The following is a 24,011-nucleotide window of genomic DNA, read 5'->3' on the forward strand; positions in this document are numbered from 1 at the left end:
CCACTAATTGATCCTCCTGGATAATGGCATTAAATTGGTCGTGATATGCTTCTGGCATCTTTTCAATAAAGTCATTGAGTTTTAAGTAATTTATGTAATCATATTTCGCTGTGAGGGCCTAGTAGTTGGCGATATAAAATTGTAGAGTGGCTGAGGAGTATGCTTTTCTACCAAAAAGGTCAAGACGCTTGCAATCCCTATCCTAGGGAGTAGCCCTTGACTGGTGTTGTCAGCTCCAGGAGTTTACAGCGTCCACAATGATGGGGTTGAGTGGCAAATGGGAGGATAGGAATTCATATTCCTTAGCAGGGACATAGTATTTTTTGTCCGCTCGCTTGCAAGTTGGCACCACTGATTCCGGGTTCTGCCACACAATCTTTGCCGGGTCTAAAATGGCCTTATTAATCAGGAGGGTGATCTTTGAGGAAGAGGTATAGTGGAGGATTTCAAGGATTTGATGGTAGGTGTCCTTGACTTCCTCCAATGGTATCTAGAGAGTGTCTGCCACTTTATTTGCCAGCTCCTGGAAGGGTTGAAAGTCGTCTGCCAGAGATGGTGGAGGAGGCATGACGGCTTCATCTAGAGAAGGAGGAGAACATGGTTCTCGGTACCAGTTTCCTGTTCCTCAATATCTTGAAGCAGTTCTGAAGCTCTGGATGCTGTGGTCAAGGAGGTATGTCTCGAGGGCTCTCAGGCAAGGCTTGAAGACTGAGGGGCATGCTGGCAATGCACCACCCCAGGGTCCCAATATGGCCATTGGGTTGGTGGTGGCGCCCATGGGTGGCCGTATCAAGATGGTGTGGGGAGGGGCATCTGCGGGTATATCCATGGGCTCTGGTGGTATTGAGTACCATATGGAGCTTGGGAGGAGTACTGAAACACTGCCTCCTCTGGCTCACTGTCTGAACCCTCACTAGAGGGCAGAGGGCAAGGTATGGCAGTGGGGATACTTTCAGTGTTTGATGCAGAGGTCTCAGTACCGAGAGAAGGGGAACCTGGTGCATTCAGCATGCAAGGGTCTCTGGAATGGCTGGAGTCCGCTGATACTGATCATCCCAGCATCGGTGGTGGATGGGGATCTTGCCCGCACTGGTCGCTCCAGTACCGGGCAAGCCATCATTGGCATCTTTTTAGAGGAGTGTTTACTCCTGTCCTTCAGTGCCAATGGCTCGGTAAACGGGCCCATCAGGTCCGTGGGCCTGTCAGTAGTACTGGTTGCTGCTGGCCTCCGTGAGCCATGGGTATCTTTGGTACCAAGACTATGAGATGGTTTCGGTGCCAAAGATACCGAGCGTTATGGTGATCGCTTATGGCTATCTCAGGACTCACTGTGGGGACATCCCTCTCTCTTCTTAGATCATTTATGAGAGGGGTCCACAGCCTGTTTCCTCGACCCACAGCTCTTAGACATAGAAGGCTGTGGGGAAGACTCATGTCTACCAGGCAACCGTGGTGGGACGATCTTCTGGCAGACCTCTCTGTCTTTGTGAGCCAGATTTGTTGACAAAGACCTCACATTTGTTGTATGAGGCAGGGAATGCACTGAGAGTGCTTTTCCGCAATCGGGATCGCCTCTTTATTAGTGAGGCATTTTTTGAAGACCGGCATACCGGGCACACCCCATCAGGGCGGGAAGGGTCCCCGACAGGGGAGAAAAAGCAAGAAAGAAATTAAAGTATTTTTCCCTCCCTCCAATAAAATAAGAAAGAAGACGACTACAACTAGAACTAGGAGACTAACTATAGGTACGTAAAATAAAACAATAATCTTAATGGACTGCTAATGGATCCGCCTCTAGCCAGGGGCTGTTGAGAAGGAACTGAGGGGGTTAGCCTGCATGCGCTGACTAGCGCAGCATGAGGAGATAAAGCACATGTGCAGGCCTAATGGACTTTGCTACCAAAATTCTCTGATCAGCAGTGCAGGGACGCAAGCACACCTACAGTGGAGCACCGATAGGGACACTACGCAAAGACGAAACCTCACTGCTTAAGACATTAATGCATATACCCCTTGACAGATAATGCAATATCCTGGATAAACCTTACAGAATTTAAGCTAAACCTTACTGAATTAAATTCAATACCTTTGTGGGCAATTGTATTAACAATGCAATTACTTATATGTTTTTGCAAGATTGTATGTAATGGCTCTAGGAGACGGGGGCATGCAATTGAAATTCCCCTGGTTAGCAGCCTCTCAAAGCTTTATTCTGGTGAAAGGAACCATTGTCTGGTTGATTACCTAGTCACAGTTTCTTCAAAGGTTCAAACTGGATTCTCAAGAGACCAGCAGACAAAGAAAGGAGGTTAGGATAAATAATCTGGTGGTGAACTGATTCAGGGCTTTTATTCCAATCCAGTAAATGGTCAGGACCTCCGGTCCACGGAAGGCCCCAATCCTTAGGAAAGGGTTGGAAAGATTTTGGCTACTTAGGCCCCATAAGACTGTGTTCTTGTTCAGAGCAATGGGTGTGGTGAACTTGAAACCACAGGAAATCCTCTGGGCAGGGATCTGAAGGACTTCTCTTTATGTTGGAAGGGGTGATCTTTGGTACGCTTATTAGCATGCATGTGGGCTCTTTTATTGTTTTTAATGTTTTCTCTGCAGTGCTTTTGCCTTAAGAATAAAATAGGCTTGATTAGAAAGAACTGTATGGTGATTTATAACTGGGGCAAATACATTGTGTACAGTCTCTGGAGAGAGAAGCAAAGCATGCCCTGCTTAGGCAGACTGTCTTTTGCTGGGAATAACACAGGGAAGGCAGGAAACTTGTCGGTCTGGAATACCCTGGTCAGATGGGAGCGAGATGGGGGTCTCTACCCAAGAAAGGCACCAGCTGCAGAGCCAGAAGCCTGAAAGTGGGTGGTCTTGCTGGACCATAGAAGGGAAATATAGGTGCAGTTGCCCTGAACTGTGACACTGTAACAGGGTCATCCAAATCTCCATCAATATACAAGGCAGTTGGTAGAGGGTGCTAATTAACTGAGTAGAGATACAGCTGAGGGGCTAACTGGGTGGAAGGAATCACAGCAACTGTGACTATATAAGCAGACAGAAAGGAAGTGCTATGGAGGAGAGTAGGGAGTCTGAAGGAAGGTGGGACAGGCTGCTGCTAATCCTGTACCCTTCCCCAGAAGCAAGTGGAGGAAGCTGGCTACTCTCTGTGAAAAATATGTAAACATCACTCCCGGCCGTGGCCTACTGAAAGGATGTAATAAAGTACAGGGGTGGTTAAGAACAGCTGGAGCAGTTACTGAGGCAGGAAAAGACTCTCAGGAGATCCCATGACACCTCCCACCCCATCATGCATGACAATGTCAGGACCAAAGCCTGCTTCCTTCTCAAATGAGAAGGGTCCCAAAATTGCACTTGCTAACTCACAATCTGTACTATCTTGCAACAGTCTACAGTAACTCCCCTAAACAAGACTTCTTGGATACCAGAAGGAAGATGTATAAAAAGTAGAAAGTGGTTTGTCAATTCTGTCTTGATGAAAACATCCCTTCCAGACTCCAAAGAAGGCAACTAGCCACAACTCTGGCATCCCAGGAGATCTAAAGGAAGAGGAGGCTGGGACTGCTGAAAGGGCACCAAACACTCGCTGTCCACCCCTGACACTGCCTAAGTACCCACTAGTAGGGCAAGTGGGGTACAATTCAGACTCTGCTATGTTCCATGAACCCGCTAATGGGTTCAACACAGGGGGCACAGCAAAAACCCAGACCTTGCTGATATGCCCAGGCAAAACTGATAAAAACTCATCCCACCTTGCCCCAGTGTACCTGCAAGGTGTGAACAAAGTGACAAAGACCTGTGAAGGTATAAGGGATGGTATACCCCTCGGTTCAGAGGCTGGTGGCTGGCTAATTAAACCCTACCCATTGCACCTGGAAAAAGACTGGCAACTGTCTATCACACACACACACCCCAAGCGACCGTGAACCGTTGATCCTGCTTTTCATTAAGCAGGCTTGAAATAAAAATCCCACAACAATGAATATGACTGAAAACTATCCTCCCTGGATTCTGTGAGGACCCTAGGAAGGATTTTCCCAGAGAAGGAGCTGGTTCTGCAGGTACAAGCCTGGATCCACCTGGAAGAGGGTGCGGTATGGGAGGCCCCAATCCTTTACAAATCTCATAATCTTAAATTATTTTACCTTAAAGCCAGCTTGTTTAAGAAACTGGCCAAGTTTACTGGTAATTTCCTGAAATCTCTCCTGTTGCCAATTGACCTAAAATAAAAACATATTTTGATAAAAATACTGGATTTTGGCATATTCTTCTATACAAATTACATTGACCTCTTATACTGTACCGTGCCTAAGATCTTCTATGAAAACTTCAGTGCAAAGATTAAGCCTAATGAATAAAATGTTCATAATGTTTCTTCCATTTTTGAGAAAGACAGCATAGAGCACACTATGAAAGAAGATGAATTGAGAGCCTTATTTCTACAACGTAGTATGCACCTGAATTCAATGGGGCTGCGTATAGGCACAGAAATTTGCACATCTGGAACAAGTTGTAGGGTAAATTTTCAGTTCTACTTCATGTCTAAGATACTATAAATTAACTTGTTCATGAACGGTACCCCTGATTTTGCTTTTTAATTCACACAGGTATAAAGGCAAAACAAAAGCAGACTCAAAAAGGATTTCTCTTAGATTAAACGTACTTAGCAATAAATTAAAACTAAAATGTAAAACAAGGGTAATATTAAATAAACCGCATGTTTTGAGCAAATGCAGCAGCATGCCTTACAAGTGACTCATTGGCACCCCAGGAGGCTCTCAACTGTCATCAGGGTGACAATGCCCATGACAGAAGTTTACCCCAGTAAATTTCAGCAGGATTAATTACAGAATACCCTTTGGGGAAATTTAAAAAAAAACACAAAGGGGAGTTACGTGTCCAACTCCCATTGACTTTCAATGGGAATTTAGCACCTAACTACCCCTTGTTGCTTTTGAAAATCTCCCCCTTCCTGGTCGATATGCTGAGTTCATAGGCTTCAGAAGAATGTTTTCTTTCTGAACACAGACATTATGAGAGCTGGTAACTGTGTAAAGAATGAGGGAAGGACAAACCTTCTGGCCTCAGAATACAGATTCCCTTAATTTAGGGCACACAGGAAGGGACACAAGACTGTTCACTAAAGAAAACTATTAAGCAAGTACCTGGTCCATTTTATTGACTGCAACTGCCAGTTGTGTTACTCCAAGAGAGCGAACCAATAACCCATGTTCTCGAGTCTGTCCACCAGTCTCGAACCCTGCTTCAAACTCCCCCCTGCTGGCATCCACAACCAAGATAGCCACATCAGCCTAGGTAAGAAAAAAGATGGTTAGGAAAATAATTTCTACAAGAGGAATGGATTATGGATAAATATGGTCCTGACTGGTCACACAAAAACACATCTTAACCTTCTATGTTCACCAAGAGAATATCAGCATGACTTCAGTTGAGTGAGGATTGATTTCTAGACCACTAATGTGCACAGGGAAACAATGAGACATGTACACCACAGTATGATTAAATATAGAGACAGTAACTTTATTAAAACTATTAACAAGCTGGAGCTACTATTAAAACTACCTGACAGACCTGTTCCAATGTGGATTTCAAATGGGCATCAAAGGGCCTGGGTTCTACTAACCTGAGAATGGGTATGAGGGCAATGCCTTCTCTGTGCTCTCAGGCCTGCCCAGGAACCCTGGGTCCAAGCCAGAGTCCCAATTCATGCCCTTTCTCCACACAAGTGATAAGAGGGATAAGATGAGGTGAGTTGAGCCACACACCAACTGACACAGAGACATATCATACCTCATCACTCTGTAATGTCATGCCAATGCCTAAGCACCCCTTAGGTTACAGGGAACTCACATCAGATTCTCATTTAACCAACCAACCACACCTCGAAACTGCCAAAGCTGCAACAAATAAAATTTAACCCTCCAAATATCTACAGTTGCCCTAAAAAAAAAAATTACTCTTGGGGCTGAAAAATGCATAAACTATTTTATTAGCACTGTGTACTGTAAGACAGATCACGGCCTTTGATAGGGCTGCTTTGCATTTTGCAGAACAGCAGTTGGGGATTCCCTCAGAATGGCAAAACTCCCAATTACTGTAGAGCCATCAAAGTCTGTTCTACACCACCTCTTTACAAACATGTCCTCATAGTGCTGGGAGCATGGCAATAGCAGACCTCCAGAAATCTCCGACAGCAGAATATCACTCAAGCTTCTAATTACATTAAAGGCTAGAACGGCCCCTGGCAGCCCTAAGGATGGAGGGAGTGTAAAGGAGGATTAAAGATTCCTCTGTCCCACCTAATCTTCACCTGCAGACCAAAGCTCTGGTGCATTTGAAGATCTGGACTTGCATATTCTCACCATGTTACTTACTTGTACAGTCACCAATATGAATCAATAATTGAAATAGAATTAAAGAAAACAGTACAGTTAAGTGCAGCATTTTTCAGAATTTCTGAGATTAAAGATCCCCTTTTCTACTTAAAAAAAAAAAATATGGACATTCTGTAACATGCATAAGCATCCACACCATAAAAAACCCCACATGTCATCAGATCTGCCATAGACCTGTTATATGATTTTGGGCAACTCAATCTCAGTGTGCCACAATTTCTCCATTTGAAAGATTATGATAATATCCACCTTTGTGATGCACTTTGAGACCTTACATAAGGCCCTCTCTATACCAGTAGGGAGTAAGACTCATAACAAATATGACTAGGGAATTACTTTTCAAACAAATATATAGTAATGAGATTACAGCCAAAATTTGCTTCTTGCCTGTCACTGAAACTTTGGCAATTATGTCCGCACAACAGTTTACTCAGACTTTCCTGCAGGCCATTATAGCGTCAGTTTCTAAGGTCAACTAACTGTCAAAAATGTAAAACGGACATTGTAAAATAGGAATTATTTCTAATATGAAAGAAAACATTACAACACATTTTAACTTCAAACATTCGAACCAGTAACAGGAATATGGACTGTATCATGCACAGCAGAAGCAGCAGCTCAAAATAGTACTTTGTGCGAACCAAAACTGACTATCCTGACTTCTCTGTATGTAAATTATCAATTCTGTTAATAGCTGTTTTTTAAATTTAAATCCATGCGTTTAAAGAAAAAGATTATCACATACATTTAAATGTATATAGCCATATATATAGCTTTGTTAATCTCTCTCATTCAATTTATTTTAAAAAAATCTGTACAAAAGCTGTAGCTGCCCTTACTCTCAATCTTACAACATAAACACACACAGCAACACTGAAAAACCAAACATTCACAAAGGAACAAATTTAATTCAGCCCAGGCAGCCAGCAAGAAAAGCTTCCCTCCATTCCTCCTCATTCTGAGAACATACCCTCAAATCCTCTCCAAAAAACCCTATTGAATTGATGGTAGCTTTTGAAGCATGCCTGGTAGGTCATCAAATTCAGGCTATTTCAGACCACATTGCAGAGCAAGTTCCAGAGTCCCAAGACTCTCACAGAGAATACCCTGCTGGCAATCCCCTTCATTTCATAACAGGGGAAAATCCAGCTCAAGCACCTCTGCAAGATTGCAACTGTGGCAGTACGTCGAGTGGTGATCTCTCTGGCAGGCAGGTCTCAGCCATTCAGGGCTTTAACATGAAACTTCACCCGGAGACCAACAGAAAGCAAATGCAAATCCCAGAGCACTAGTGTCATGTGCTTCCAGCAAGATGGCCCAGTAAGCTAGCCAATGCAATCTGCACCAGCTTCAGTCTCCTGAATGTCTTCACCTGTATACCCACATAGTATGTTATCTGCTGTTTTCACTCAAAGCTTCTTAGAACACGTTACCCTATAAAACTTTTTCAGCACTACCCGTTGAGCAGTACATACATTCAAGTTTGAATATTTAAAGTTAAGCTGCTCTTGAAGTTATCCTAGTGCAATAAAGTATTCAAAGTAGTTCATTAATAAACGTGAAAACCTTTTACCTCAATATAGTCGACTAACCTAAAATACTGCCTTTAAAATTTCCAGAAAAGAATGTCAGCTTTCAGTTTAGAAAAAGCATAAGATATTTCAGTTTCTAAGACTCCTTTCCTTCCTGAAATAAAGACTTATTTTCCCCATATTTTTTCTACAGGTTAGGAAGCACAAAATAAATTTACATTTATGATATTTTGAACAGAACAGAATAAGATTAACTGATAATATGCAGTATATAAACTCTGTTAAAGATTCTACTACTTTTTTTTTTATTTAAAGGTTAGATTCAAATAAAGTAGAATACTAAATTATAAAACATCACATTATATTTGATAGGTGCAGTTAAGAAATGTTTGCTACCTGTGCAGCTCCTGTGATCATATTTGGGATGAAATCTTTATGGCCCGGAGCATCCATCAATGTAATAACTTTAGTCTTTGTCTCAAATTTGGTCATACCCACATCCATTGTTACTCCCCTTAAATAAAACACACATGTAATACACCATTACAACTGCTTCCAAAGTTCTCCACACAAAGTTACTAGACTTAACAAATCAGAACACTGTGGCTGCTATTTGATTTAACCAGTACTAAATTTTGGCCAATTTAATAAGTCTATTTGTGGCACTGACTTTCCCTTTCATTGGAGAAACTATCCATCTGCATTAGAATTTCATCTTAAAGAAGTTAAGAAAGCATATGTTGCTGAGAGAAGTTTTACTCTTCTTCCCCTTTATATGCGGCTTTGCTATGTATAAAGATATTCAAATCTAATTCTGCTATGCCAGGCAGGAGGGGAGATGTATAGTCAGCCAAAAAATGCGGATAGGAAAAGTACAGGCAAACGGTTGAAGTCCTAGAGGCTGACAATATGACAGTTGTATACAATAATGGATTATGTCCTCGAATCAAAGAACAAGTAGCAAAGTTCAGAATTAACTACTAAAGCGCAAAGCAGCTATCACAATTTGTAAGTCAGTATTTTGAAGTTCTCCACCCCTGAAAAAATAGGCAGCAGCAGCAGCAAGAGCACAACCAAGAAAAAATTACTACGTATACAACTATAGGAATAAGATTATATTTTTGTAAATGTCCCCCTCATTCACATATGCCGGTTATAATTCAGAAAGGGCAGAATAGTTCTAGACTCAATTCTAAATTTGACTAAATAGCACCTGTGGGAAATTGCCTTGGCCCACCCATTTTTTAATCATGACACCAAATGACAGCAAAGAACTATTTAAATATTTGAGGAGAGCTTCAGAACACTTTCGTTTTAAAATATTGGCTTGAGAGTGCAGAAGGATGAGGGAAAAATCATTCAAGAAGTTCTTAGCCTGTTTTGAGGGTGGAAATTATCTAAGTGTCCCTTAAAACATGGAATAAATCTTTTATTTACAGAAATAAAGGCAAAAAGACATTGCTTCCATTATATACGTCCTGATGTTTAATAACACTTTCGTTTTAAGGCAACATTTAGAAATATTTTATTAACAGACGGCCAAATTCTATTTTCAAGGTTTTAAACTTTGAGACAAAAACCATTTTTCACATTTTTGTCTGCAACACTGATTTTTGGTTGACTGGTTTTTTTGACCTTTTCACACACAAGCCTGTATTGAACATATGTACGGGAAGACTGGCAAATGCAGAAGTTTAGTTATAGGTATGAACACTGTACAAGTTCAGTTCTCTTTTATTTTTTAAAAAGCTAGTCTCTCTGCAGCCCACTCCACTCCCCATTCCTCTGCATCTGTTTACATTTTCAAGGTTATCTATGCAACCAGAGGAACTTTAATACCATGATACCATGGGTGATGAGCATGACATAAAAATACAATTACATTAGATAAACAAATTTCTCTCTGTGGTTTTAAATGAAACCTAAGATACTGGTGAATACCACAAAAACTGTGGTAAGATATTAATTCTACAGTTTAGTTCATGTTTTTCTGAACACAGGTCATTGTCCACAGATCCAATTTATACAGTTTTAAAAAGCCATTTTATGAATTTTTTAGATTATCCACATCACTTCCTCCTCATGTATTTTCTCACTGTAATACAATTTAAAATGCATTACACAGAAAAAGTATCTACACATTTTATTTCAATGTAATATGTTACTGGCAGGGACTTTTCAAAAATAGTTCCAATATTAATTTAACGAGTCAGATATAATAGACCAAAAATGTCACCTTCCTTAAACTCCTCACATGTGCTGGTGCCTTGATCAAACAAATTCTATCAACTCCTCATACTGAGGATTTTAAACAAAAAAAAAACAAAAAAAAAACCACCCAACTTCTCAATGGTATTCCATTTCCACAACCAAGAAAAGACACTGACTTTTCTTTCAATGGTGTAGATCTATGTACACAGAGGATGAAATATTTCCTACCAAACATTTTACTCTTCAAACATTTAATGTAGTAGCACATAGCTAAATTAGTAGAATGACATTTAGTAACACATTACAATCAGAGAGAACATTAGTTCACACTAGAAGATAACTTGCCTACCTTTCTCTTTCCTCCCCAGTTTCATCCAAGACCCATGCATAAGCAAATGAAGCTTTGCCAGCCTTTTTGGATTCCTGCTCGTATTTGTGCATAGTTCGTTTGTTCACGTTGCCCAGAAGGTAGAGTAAATGACCCATTAGAGTACTTTTACCTGCATCAACATGTCCTAAGAAGGGAAGTAAGCATTAGACTACTATTACTAATTTACACATTTTAAACTTCACAATACAGCTGGAAAAGAAACACAGTGGCAGACAGGGGAATCTAATGCCCTGAAGTTTTGTTTCATGCTCATGCAATTCACAGAGTCTGACATCATACATAGTAGCGGACAGAGAGAGAGGTTTTCTAGAGAGAAGAAATGGGTGAAGTTTGACAATGACCTCTGTTCTGCCAAACTCGTTAAAAAAAAAAAAGCTAAAAAAATGAGTCAACTTTAAAGTATATTTTATTTTGACAAGACGAGGATGGGGGATAGGCAGAAGGCCTAGTTAGTATTTTAGTCCATGCAGGTTAAAAGTGGCTCCCGCCACAGAGGAAGGGTAAAGCAGATGGGTTTTTAGTGCAATCTGAGATGTTTCCTTTCCTAAACGGAGGAGTGTCTTGCTTCTGCATCACTCCCAGACTCAACAAGCAAACATTTCTGACCCAAAATGTATTCAATTTGGAATTAAAATAAAGAAAAAAGGGTATTACCTATTACCACTAAATTCAGCAGCTGTTTTCCTCCTTGCCTCTTCTCCAGCTCTGCTTTCACATCTATTTGTTGTCTTGTTTTGCTAGACTTTTTCACTGGAGTAGGTACTGTACTCTGCTCTTCTGGAATCTGAATTGTTTGGGATGGAAGAGCTGATTTAGAGACCAACTCAACTACTCCAGAAGTGACACTGGAATCTTCAGATGATGGTCTTTTTTGAGGTGTATTAGCACTATGGCCATTCTCTTCAGCAATCACACTAGGGAAAGCAAAGAGAAAACAAAGATTTATAGGGAATGCCACTGAAGCCCTACACAGCATCAGAGAACAAAGGGAGTTTCTCTTTAGGTAGAGTCCAACCCTTCAAATTAAGAATCTCTGATAAGTAATTAGAGACTATTAAAATGGAAGTGACAAACAACTGGACACAAACGACAGATACAGGCTCTGAATATCCTGCCTGAAAAGCAGTCTTAACAAAAGCAAAATAAGAAAGCATCCCATGTACTATTTGAAATTCAGGTAAGACAAAAACCTTCTTCCTCATGGCCACTTCTTTTGATGGGGAGGGAAGAGACAGTTATGAGAAGTGACTAATGAGGGGTTGTCTTTGCTGCAGAGATAACTTGGACTCTTACCCAGAGGTTGTTCCTAACCTGGCTCCATACACAAGAACCTCTCACCCAACTGTGGTGGTGTTTTACAAACAGCTTAGCTGACTAGTCCTCGGGGATAGGTTAAAGCCTGAACTTGGGCTGATAATGCACCCAATTTGTTGCATGCATGCAGGCTAAACCACTTGAGTGCTAGTTGTTCTCCAATGCCTTCCCAAAAGTCAGCATGGTTGCCATGTTTATGGAGAGTTGTGTTGGAGAAGGTAGGTTTAATTTAAAAAAAAAAAAAAAAGAGGAGGAAGGATGGTCTTATGATTAAGGCCATGGCCTAGGATTCAGGACATCTGCGGGATGGGGTGTCTTCCCAACTCTACCACAGATCTTCTGTGTGACCCTGGTTACATCATTTCCTCTCTCTCTGACTCAGTGCCCCATCTGTAAAATAAGACTAACAATCCCTAATTCACAGATGTGTCATAAGGATAAATTCATTAATTAGAGTTGCTCAGATATGATGATGTCCACCACAGAAAAGCTAAACACAGTAAACAAAAACTGAAGACTGAAAAATTTCCCATGCTGGATTATACACAAAGCTTCAGAAAAATCTACTGATTCAGTCTCTGTGCATATAAGCTGCCTGGTGAACAAGGATGGGATCAATGACCCCCAACTGGGCTTAAAAGAGGACACCTGAGCCCAAGAGGGGACAGAGAGCTGGCAGAGTCAGGAGAAGGACAGGTGAGAGCTGCCTGAAGAAGAGAGGAGAGACCCAGGAGCAGCAGCAGCAGAGAGCTGATAGAGTAAGCAACTGGGAAGAGCAAAAGGTCGATGGTGAGGACTGGCCAGAGCTGGGGAACCCCTGGTAAGTTAAAGGAGAGCTTGGGGATCAGCCCCTATAAAGAAGGGGAAGAACCGGCCTGGTTAAGAGAAGCTGAGCCCAGTACAAGAGGGTTGATGCTGAAGGACAGATCCAAGGAGCAGGGGTAGGACTCACAGGCAAAGAGGTCTGGTCAGTGAACACTGCAGGGAGTTCGGTTGTGGGAGACATGACTTGGGGCTATGGGAGAAAACATGGGAGAGAAGCAGGTCTTGGAAATCTCAGGTAGTTGGCCTAGATAATGGGGCCTTGACACAGGGGCTAAAAGGAACTGTGACCAAGCGAGTGATGACTCTCGGGTAGGTGATCTGGTAAGAGTGACCTTTGAATGGGATTGAAGAGCTTCTGCATAGTAAACATTTGTTTTACTTCAGGATTTTTTAGAGAAGATTTTAGAGAAGATTTGTGGACTGCATCCCTTTAAATGAATAAAAGGGTACAAAATTGCCACTAAGAGAAAATATTACTTTTCATGGGTGGATTTTAAGGGGAAACTGAGGCAGGTGTACATGTTCTGCACCAGCTTGCCATTGGAGGGTGCTCCAGGCAGTGCCACATAACTACACTGCACTTTAAAAAATATGTATAGGGGATGGAAGGATGTTACTGCAATAATCATATCTGCATCCCCCCCATCTCCCTCCAAACCCCAATATCCTTTTGCCGCTGGCTTTTCTGGAAGCAGATAACTTTATTCATCACTTTTGGCCCAAGAAGCCCTGCCAGTGGAAGCTAATACAATCTCAAGTTGCATCAGAGTGAGTTTTCATGATTTACTTTCCATTTACCTGTCAGAGTATAGTTCCCTGTTTCCTCCCCTTCAGCTTTCATAACCAAAACTACTTTTCCATATACATCAGAATTTTGTGATCAGCATGGTGTTCTTCATCCTTTTATCACATGATGGCATCAAACAGTGTAGCTGACTCATTTTCTGCCAATTTTCAACCCTACTAGGAATCTCTTTCTTACTTTAGGCCAGTGTTTCTCAAACTGGGGCCACTGCTTGTGTAGAGAAAGCCCCTGGTGGGCCGGGCCGGTTTGTTTACCTGCCCCATCCACAGGTCCAGCCGATCGCGGCTCCCACTGGCTGCGGTTCGCCGCTGCAAGCCAATGGGAGCTGCTGGAAGCAGTGGCAAGTAAGTCCCTCGGCCCGCACCGCTTCCAGCAGCTCCCATTGGCCTGGAGCAGCGAACCGCAGCCAGTGGGAGCTGCGATCAGCCGGACATGCGGACGCAGCAGGTAAACAAACCAGCCCGGCCTGCCAGGGGCTTTCCCTACAGAGGCGGCAGCCCCAGTTTGAGAAACACTGCTTTAGGCCAATGGTTTTCAAGCTGTGATCTGTGGACCCCAGGAGGTCCATAGATTTCCAAAGGGGTCCGTACCTCCATTTGAAATTTTTTTAGGAGTCCACAAATGAAAAAAGGTTGAAAACTATTTTGGGCTATTTTCCATGACACAAATTGTAGGGAACAATCTAACCCAGATTTTCTAACTCTTATAATTGTAGTGTCAGAGACAGAATAGTTTATGATCTAGTCAGGTCTCTAACTAAAAGAAATTAAGTCTGGTGAGGACCCACGTTGCACACCTGCAAAGGAAGTCTACCACATGCGATGCAGGAAGTGGCATTGGTGATTTTATAGTTCATATTCTTTCCTCAAATTCAGAACTAAACTAAATGTCCCAGTACTGTGTCAGGGCAACGTGCTGCTGGAGGTGCCATCTTCCTGATGAGATCTAAAGCCAAGGGCCTGACCTTTGATGGTCATTAAAGACCCCTGTCCCCATGGCACCCCATTTAGATGTGTGTGAGCACTTTTGTCTTGGTCACATTCCAACAAAATAAATTCCCCCTATAATTTAAACTGAAAAAGCTATTCTTCATTTCCTGTGCTAAAGATCTGAAAGTAGTGGATCATCAAAACATTCATATTTAAAAGTAGTTAAGGGGAAAAAATGACTGCATAGGAACTAATCTACAGAAAAATATAGCATCAGCCATCTATGCTTGCTTTTACTAGAAAATATTTCAAATTAGCACCTCTTCTGCATTGTGTACCAAAGTCCTTCATTTTTTTTAAAGTTACTTAAACAAATAGTATGTTGGGTTTAAACTGAATGCCTGTTCTGGAAACAAACCAGTACTAAGTTCATTTCATTCAAAATCTCCTTCCCCAATTCCTGTCTGTTTAGACATTTATTTCATAAAACAAAATACATAATTAGTTTTTGCACCAAATACACATGCACAGAGAACTGTAGTGAGAGCGCTTTTCCCACTAACTGAACAGTAGATTTAAATAGCAGAAGTTATAAAGTAGGCCAAATCAGTTTTGACAGAAGTCATGCATTATTTCGGAGTTACATATGTATACATACTTTACTTGTATCAGGCTTTTCCGATCAAGATAAAGACGCTCTTCCAGCCTTTTCTCCGAGAATTTTTTAGGTATTTATTCTTCATAATTTTAACACCCAATGCTTTCAGACTGAAGCGTAACACTTGCACATATTCAAAAGAACAGATATACTTTATATTGGTCTCCTTATGACATTTAAAGATCTAGAGAGAAGTTCTTGCATAAGAAAAGAGGTCAAACTTGACTTTGTAGATGGCGACTCACTACCTTCCCTTTCATTGTCTGCACAACTTCCCATGCTAATTAAAAACAAAAGTTAAAAGTGAAGAAACTATATGAAACTGCAATTAATACAACCCCAAAAGCAGAATTCAGAAGTTTTTCTGCAGCTTTTCAAGCATGGTTCTAGAGATTTTTATACTAAGGCTATCCAAATACCAAGGCAAAGACAAAAAACCAAGAACACTGAACAACAGATTAAAAAACTAATCACAGGTTATAACTTTTTTATTGGCTTAACTGTATTTATGAAAGTCTCAATTTCTTAGCAGTAATCTTTTATGGCTGTGTATTAATTAGAATTTTCTCAGAAAATTAGTCTTTGATAATTACTTAGAAAATGTAAAGCTTTACATTCTAGGGGATTTTCTTTCTTCAGAGTTCTGGGCGCAATTAAGTACAGCAGTCTTTAGGGATCTCAAAATGCATAGTCAGAGAGACCATCAATTTGTAAAAGTCATAAATCTCATCACTGGCAGCCTATGTGTACAGCCTCAACTATCCAGACTCCTCCAGCAATATTATGATCCTTTTCAATGAGGCCCCTAATGTCTGGCTGCCACTTCCCCTACTTAGTCATAAGCTATTTGTCACATAAGTACCCTGACCTATAGTTCACTCTCTATGGGACTGAAGAAATTAAAAACAGAATGCCAAGTCCAGGGTGTGTGTGGGGGGGTCACTCCTCTCTTCCAAATTAGTGGGGAAAAAAGCTTACTGTTGGAAGTTCTCCCAGAAAAAAAAAGTCCTGCTGCCATGTGGCAAGGAGCTCTGCCTGCGTCCCCAGAGTGTCCTTCCCTGGTAATGCAGATTTGAAACAGTGGACATTTAAACAAAACCTTTCCTCATCTCCCTTCTGTGTGAGCTGCATGATGAGAACTGGAAAGGGGACTTGGGAAACACAAGGAGGGAAAGATTTTATAAAGGAGGATTTGGAGACTCTTGAGGAGTGACACACTAGGTGTGCTGGTTGCAAAGGGAGATGAAAGCACAACAGGGAAGAAAGGAAAGGAGGTGAGGAAAAAGAGGATGAGGGTAAAAGGAAGAGAAAAACTATAGAAAAAATGGAATGGAGAAGAATTATGCTGAGGAGCTGATGTAAGATAGAAAAGGAATAAAGAAATGAGAAAAGGAAAGAAAAAGCAAGTAAAGTCACAATCTTAAGGTTATTAAATGTATTCATTTATATACTTATATTTCGGTTTGGGTATAAACCTAAGAGTAATAAGGGAAGGGGAGATTTGGGAATTCAAGGATTAGGATTAGAAAAGCAGAAGGGAGAGTGATGGTGCAATTGAAGATGGGAGGAAGGAGAAAATGGGCTTTGCAAAGTGGAGAGTCAGGCAAATAGGTTGGGAGACCTGCTTATAAATGGGACAGGGGAAACTAAGGAGCCTGGGAAATAGAGTGAGCGATTCCGTTAATCGAATCCAAGTTCTCAACTTGACCCAAAGCTTTATTTCAGGTACTATGATGTCATTGCTAGAAGAGGAAGCACCACAATGACATTTTATCAAACACATGACAATATTGCCACAACATGAGACATTACTATCACTGATGCAACACCATCATGTGAATAGAAGCATCAAGATGATGAATCATAGCATCAAATACTCACGGAGCCTCAGTCGTAAAACCCAAAGCTGTATTTAAATTGATCATCAAACTTCCCTCAAATAGGCAAAAATCCATGAAAAAGTGAAGCAGTTCAAAACATAGTAGGATGAAACTATTTCATTAATTTATTGAAGGAAAAGAAGCTTCAACAACCTCTATCGTGGAAAAATTTTCAAAGTGCTTATGCAGTTGAGTGTTCTCTTAAATAATACATGCATCCACCACTTTGTGATCTATGTACTTTTAAAGACTGATGTGTTAGAATGCCTGTCTGTCTCAATACCGCAAATTAAGTAAAATGCAATAGAAAATGTGCAGTTCCATCTGTTATGGTTTAATTATGTGAATGCATTACAAAATGTGAAATTTCTTCTGTTATGGTTTAACTATGTGAATTTCAGTTAAATATTCTTTGTAATCTTCCAGTCAAGAGGGATACTAAACCTCTTTTGTACAGCAAGCTCTCTTTGGGAAACTTACATTTATTAAGGAAGCTCTCAAAATTAGTGTGCCCATTCCAAATTATAGCTACACAAATTTGGTCAGCATGGCTGAAATAATCATCCTCATTTGCTTACATTTGTTCTGGTTTCTTTCATGAATTCATGCACCGACAGAAAATGGTAATATCGTCTTTAGTTAGTGGAGCAGAGAAGCAGTTTGTCAGAAATGAACAAACCATATTTTTCCAAGATAATCCCTGTAAAATATTCACCAACCCCAAGAAAGGCAACCAGAACTCTATAAGCAATTCACAACTGCCAATAACCATCCATTTGTTTTAATAAACTTTTTTAAAGAAGAAAAGATCACATTTTATATCAAGGTTCCATTTACAGAGTTTATAAAGGATTAATAAAGTATTTATAAAATGTTTTAATAAGTGCTTAACTGATTGTTATGGAGTCCAACAAAGTGCTTATAACCTTCTAGAACACTGAAGTGCATTAATGGCTATAAGCACATGCTACTCATCTCTGTAGTGCACTTATTTTAAAACTATTTATTAACCCTTTGTAAGCCATTTATAAATGGAACCTTAACATCAAGAGTGACTAAAGAAAGCTAATAAAGAATCTTTCATAGGTATTATTAAACTTTGCAATTCCCCTGATCCTAAACATCATGCTATTGTGCTTTCAGTATTCCAGATCATACTAATGTAAAAGAAAACACTGTAGTACAGAGACTCAGTGTTGGGGTTTTTTGTTTGTTTCTAGTTCAGAACTACATGTGTAACAGCTGCAAAGCAATGATAAGCTTGTAAAGCAACACTAATATTTTGGCTAACCACTCTGTGTCTAGCTACAGGCGCCGCCACTCGGCTTCCTACAGACTAAACTGTCCATTGTATGGCCTTCTCCAACCTGTCTATGCATGTAAAACACAAATCTTATTAACTAACCCTCCAAGAAGTGCTCCTTGTTTGCCAGGATGCTTCTCTAGCCTTCCAGCAGGACTCTCTTCAGATCTCACATCTTACATAATCAATAATGACCTTTCCATGACTCCACTAGAGTAAAACTCCATTAAGAAGGCAGGCTCCATTCAAATAATGGTAGCTTTTTGAACAGAACAAAGCCTTCCCCCATTCTAATTACTTGCATCACTTCTATAATGTTCCCAACTATTTTTAAATGAAGTACTGCATGAGAAATTAAACCTCTCTCAGAACACTGAGCATTCAAACCCAGCTGGATGACAAGCAGCTACTTCAGAGTTAAGGACTGCTATACAAAACAGCACCACCACTAAAAGGGAAGCATATACAGTTCCACTTTAGGGTCACTAGAGAAGAGAAAGGGATAGTGACAACCCTGACAAAACTTCTGATGATTTCAAAAAGAAAATGGACCACCAGCTGCCTATCCTGAATTTACTTTAGCCTCTGGATACGGGAGTAGTCTTCCAGAGTTTACCTCCCTGTTGCCCCAAGAAATGGACAACACAGGAACTCAAAGTGTGGCTGTTCAATTGACAGTGCATGCATGGTCAACTCCAAACTGCTTTTTTTATATGAAGAATATTTTTAATTGTGATTTTTGTTAGGCACTTAAAAAACAAAACTATTCCTACAATCCTTTTAGGACTGTTGAGGGATGGAGAGCTTTATCACTTACATCTACTTTTTCTCTTTCTTTTTTAGAAACTTTTACTCAGAGCAACGAGTTTTACCACTTCCCATGCAGAACCACAGACTATAAAAGGTGCCATAGGAAACACTAGAGAGGGAGGGTGATCTTCTGTCCGTACTGAAGTAAATGAGAAAAAGATTTCACCCAGAGTCGCTGGTTACTATGAATGTGTGTGTCTCACTGGTCATATTTTAAACTCTATTTCACAGATTCCCCAGCAGTACTGGCAGGATTTTGAAAGACTCAAGGAGTTACATGTTAGAGTCAACCTCCAACTCACAGATTATAAATTGCTCCAGGTAAATAGCTAAAAGTAGTTATTGCCACCTGATGGATATTCAGTGGCCTGTGTGAAATTATAGTCTCAGTGCAGTCCCCCATGAGTTGACACCATATTACAAAACCACTATCACGATTGGAATTAATTGCCTTTAGATAGCATGTTGGATGGACAGTATAGAAAATCCTATGACAGACAGAACTGCCAACTTTCTTGGCAATTTTAGCAGAAGAACACCACAAAATGCACATGAACACATTCTGATTTCTAAAATGATCCCTCCACAGCAGAGTTGTACACACTGATGAGCTCTGCAGGGCAGTTTGTTCTGCTGGTTCTTGTGATGTCCTTTTTCTGATTCAGACACCTAACATGCTGCTAAATTTTTCCTATCAAATGAATGAGTTTTACTATGGAAGAAAGCTGACATCCCAGACAATGCTCTCATAGCACAACTACACTCTCCTTTTATTCCTGATATATTTCTAACACTAAATCTTCCATTAACTTTCTTTTTTAAATACATAAAAGAAGGAATAGGAGATTCTACTGTTGCAATGTATGACACTTAGACAGCTATTAGTCACTCGCTATTAAAGATTCAGCTCTCTGAACTCCGAATTTATTTTCAGAACTGTTTTCTTTAATTTGTTTGGCCTTTAGTCTGTGAAAGGAAAGACTACTACTCTACAACTCCTAATTTAATCTGACCCTCCTAATTTTGCTCAATCGTATTATTTTAAAGCAATCACAAAAATGTGCAAATGCTGCCTTCTAATATGTGTATAGGCATTCCACTTAAGATAATGGAAGCTGCATGTGCAATGGAGGGAAATTAGCCTGAAATGATTATTTTCCCCATAAATTATGTTCTCATTGTTTAAGCTATTTCCTTTCAATGAATAACCAATTATAGTTTTTAGTGACTTGTCTCATAATTCCATTTAGAAAATTTATTTTTAAATAAACTAGCCTCCAGAAAGATTAGCGTTAGCATTCTATGAAGCGGATGTTTAAATAATCTGACTAGTTGATATCTCTGCACTATTCATAGTGAAAGGATTTGTTAAACTCACAACGTGAGAGGCCTTCTTCTGAAAGTAATTATGAGTCAAACAAGAAGCCAAGATGGTTAGTTTTGCAGAGTGTACACTAAAAACTCTGTAAAATATATATAAAAAAGAAGTAAACTTGCTACAGGTGCACCAGTCTGAAAGAAGAACTGGTAAAGTATCTTGAGGTATGAAGCTTGGTTTACCTTGGAACTTCAAATCCCATAGCTTGTTTCTTTCCAGACACAGTCATTTTGGTAACTTTCGGCACAATTTTAGAATCGATTCTGGTTGACTGGGAATCTCTTGGTTTTCCTAGCAGCAGAAAAATTAAAGTGTGAACTTAAAATTGGAACTAACATTGATGGAATAATAGATTTAACAAGTTACACTCCTAATGTAATCCATTTTTTGGCAGCCCAGAAAGTGTGAATTTCACACAAAGCAAAATAAAAACATTTTCATCTTATATCTACCCATGGGACTACATAAACAAATGTATTTCCAGTGAAAGGCTCTATTGTTTCTCCACTGATTTAGAGGTAGATGGTGTCATTCAAAAGTTACAATTTATTTTATAGAGTTTTTCGAGAAGATTGAGGGTATCTTCCCAGAGAAAATGAGGAATGAAAAAGAGGTTTTGTTGCCGATTCACTGGCTGGCTGAGTGGAGTTGATTTGTTCTTGTTGAATGTATGTATCTTTTTTAATGCTGCTGGGTGTGTTATGCTATAGTAAGATTAAATGTGTGAGTTTCAGGTCACATATTTTTACTATTATTTAAAACTAAACAAACCAGACCAAGCATATAATAAGGTTTTACTTTGAATTATGTGAACTGGTATTCCAGTGGTCTTGCAAAACCTAAAAAATTTTCAATCAAATTCCTTTGAAGGCTGTACAAAAGGGTCATTGACCTCTGAAAGAGAAGAATCCACATTCCTAGCAACCTTCTTTCTTAAGTCATGGCTCTGAGATGCAGTCATATTGTCCAATAAACCAGCAATTCTAATTTTCAACACCAAATGAACACTTCTTTCTTGATGAATAAGTATTTTAATTGTTCTGCCTGACTATAGTAAGATGTGTTAAGAGTCATTTGATCCTACCACTCAATGGTTACTTTTTATTGTATTTTAAGCACGACAGCTATATCTTCAAAACCACACAATCAAATTGCTATACAGGTTATATATAATTGTGGTCAAGGCTCTTAAAGTTATGTTTCAGGTGAGGAAACAGAATACCACAGACAGTTCTTTAATAGAGAGCAAGCCAAAAGAGCATGTGCATTTTTTTAAGATCCCACAGCTGGTCACAATATTCAATATTTAATGAGTTTATCTTCATCTCTCTTTGCTCAATTTTCCCCCACCTGTAACATGGGGATAATGATGCTCACTTTTATTTGTAAAGCATTTGGAGATCTATGGGTGAAAAGTGCTTATAAGAGCTAAGTATGATTAATACAAGGATTAATACATATATATCTGCGCTGAGAAAAACTGCACATTTTTAGATTTAAAAATATTTATTCAAATATGAAAAATAATAATTGGTTTTGATCAAACACACACACGCATCCAGAGTGGGTGTAAATAAGGGATAAAATAAAATAACAAAATGCAAGAAAATAAAGGAGTGATAGACATGAAAAGCTCAGAGTTACTTATGACATATGCATGAGATGCTATTAAATTTATGGATTATACACAAATAGGATGCAGCTAGTAATACATAAATTACACAACTGTCTAAAATAAATGGTGGGGATTGAAAACTTCTCACTTTTCATGGGTCACGGATCACTGGTTGAAAAAGTATTTGTTTGGTTTTAAAGCACTTACACGGGTCAACTAAAGACTAAAGTGAGAGCTATTCAACCTGAAAAATTACATCATTCTTATTACTATTTTGCTTTTTCTCTTCCCACTTTAGTTCTGACATCTCTCTAGCAGCCATATCTCAAAATGCTTATTTAATTTAATTTTATTATTTCTTGACCCCATTAATGCCTTAAAAGTTAAAATTTAAATCCTAAAAAAAAAATCTGATTCTAGAATCTGTAATTATATTTCTTTTTGTGGCTCACAGAAAACTAGTATCCAGCCCCCAGGGAAAAGTTTTAACATCAGAATGGCCATACTGGATCAGATCAATGGTCCATCTAGCCCAGTATCATGTCTTCCAGTAGTGGCCAGTGCCAGATGCTTCAGAGGAATGCACAGAACGGGGCAATTTATCGAGTGATCCATCACGTGTCATCCAGTACCAGGTTTTGGCACTCAGAGGTTTAGGGACACCCAGAGCATGGGGTTGCGTCCCTGATCACCTTAGTTAAATGACCATTAATGGACCTATGGTCTATGAACTTATCGAATTCTTTTTTTGAACCCAGTTATACTTTGGGCCTTCACAACATCCCCTGGCAACAAGTTCCACAGGCTGACTGTGCATTATATGAAGAAAGTACTTCCTTATGTTTGCTTTAAAATTGTTGACTTATTGATTTCATTGGGTGACTCCTGGTTCTTGTATTCAGTGAAAGAATAAATAACACTTCCTTATTCACTTTCTCCACAACATTAATGATTTTATAGATCTCTATCCCCCGTTGTCTCTTTTCTAAGATGAACCATTCCAGTCTTTTTAATCTCCCCTCTTGTGGAAGTGCTTACATACCCCTAACAATTTCTGTTGCCCTTCTCTATACTTTTTCCAATTCTAGAAGAACTTTTTTCAGATGGGGTGACCAGAACTGCACACAGTACTGAAGTTGTGGGAGTACCATGGATTTATATACTGGCATTATATTTTCCCCTTATTATCTATCCCTTTACTAATGGTTCCTAACATTCTATTAGCTTTTTTTTTGCCTGCTGTTACAGATTGTGATCTTTTCAGAGAACTGTTCACAATGACTCCAAGATCTTTGAGTGCTAGCAGCTAATTTAGATTACATCATTTTGTATGTATAGTTGGAATTATGTAAATTACTGTGCATTTATCAACATTGAATTTCATCTGCCATTTTGTTCCCGAGCCACCAGTTTTGTAAGATCCTGCTGTAACTCTTTGCAGTCCAGTTTGGACTTAACTATACTGAGTCATTTTTATCCTCCGCAAACTATGCCACCTCACTGTTTACCCCTTTTTCCAGATCATTAATTAAAAAAACTGAACTGCACCAGTCCCAGCACAAAACCTCTAAGGACTCTGTTATTTACCTGTCTCTTCTGTGAAAACTGACCGCTTATTTCTACCCTTTGTTTTCTTTCTTTTAACCGGTTACTGATCCATGAGAAGATCTTCTCTCTTTTCCCATGACAGGCTTACTTTACTTAAAAGCCTTTGGTTAGGAACCTTGTCAAAGGCTTTCTGAAAGTCCAAATATGCTATATCCACTGATTCACCCTTGTCCACATGTTTGTTGACTCCCTAAAAGAATTCTAATAGACTGGTTAGGCGTGATTTCCTTTGACTCTTCCCCATCACAGTGTGTTCATCTATATAGTATAGAACAGAATTATCAATTTCCCTGGTACTGAAGTTAGGCTTACTGGCCT

The 24,011-nt window shown here is 39.7% G+C and overlaps 1 protein-coding gene across 3 annotated transcripts in view; it reads right to left on the minus strand.

Moving 5' to 3' along the window:
* The window catches only part of HBS1L (HBS1 like translational GTPase), a 106,532-nt gene that overhangs the window by 16,542 nt on the left and 65,979 nt on the right, over positions 1–24,011 (minus strand). For all 3 annotated transcript variants that reach the window (XM_005280306.5, XM_065588697.1, XM_065588698.1), the window contains 6 exons: positions 20,653–20,761; positions 11,223–11,482; positions 10,527–10,692; positions 8,363–8,480; positions 5,184–5,330; positions 4,164–4,238 (listed from right to left, as the gene is read on the minus strand). In XM_005280306.5, the coding sequence (XP_005280363.2) occupies positions 4,164–4,238; positions 5,184–5,330; positions 8,363–8,480; positions 10,527–10,692; positions 11,223–11,482; positions 20,653–20,761 (875 nt within the window). The remainder of the gene's footprint in view (positions 1–4,163; positions 4,239–5,183; positions 5,331–8,362; positions 8,481–10,526; positions 10,693–11,222; positions 11,483–20,652; positions 20,762–24,011) is intronic.

The sequence above is a fragment of the Chrysemys picta genome, chromosome 3 (assembly GCF_011386835.1).
Source record: "Chrysemys picta bellii isolate R12L10 chromosome 3, ASM1138683v2, whole genome shotgun sequence".
Classification (NCBI taxonomy): Eukaryota; Metazoa; Chordata; order Testudines; family Emydidae; genus Chrysemys; species Chrysemys picta.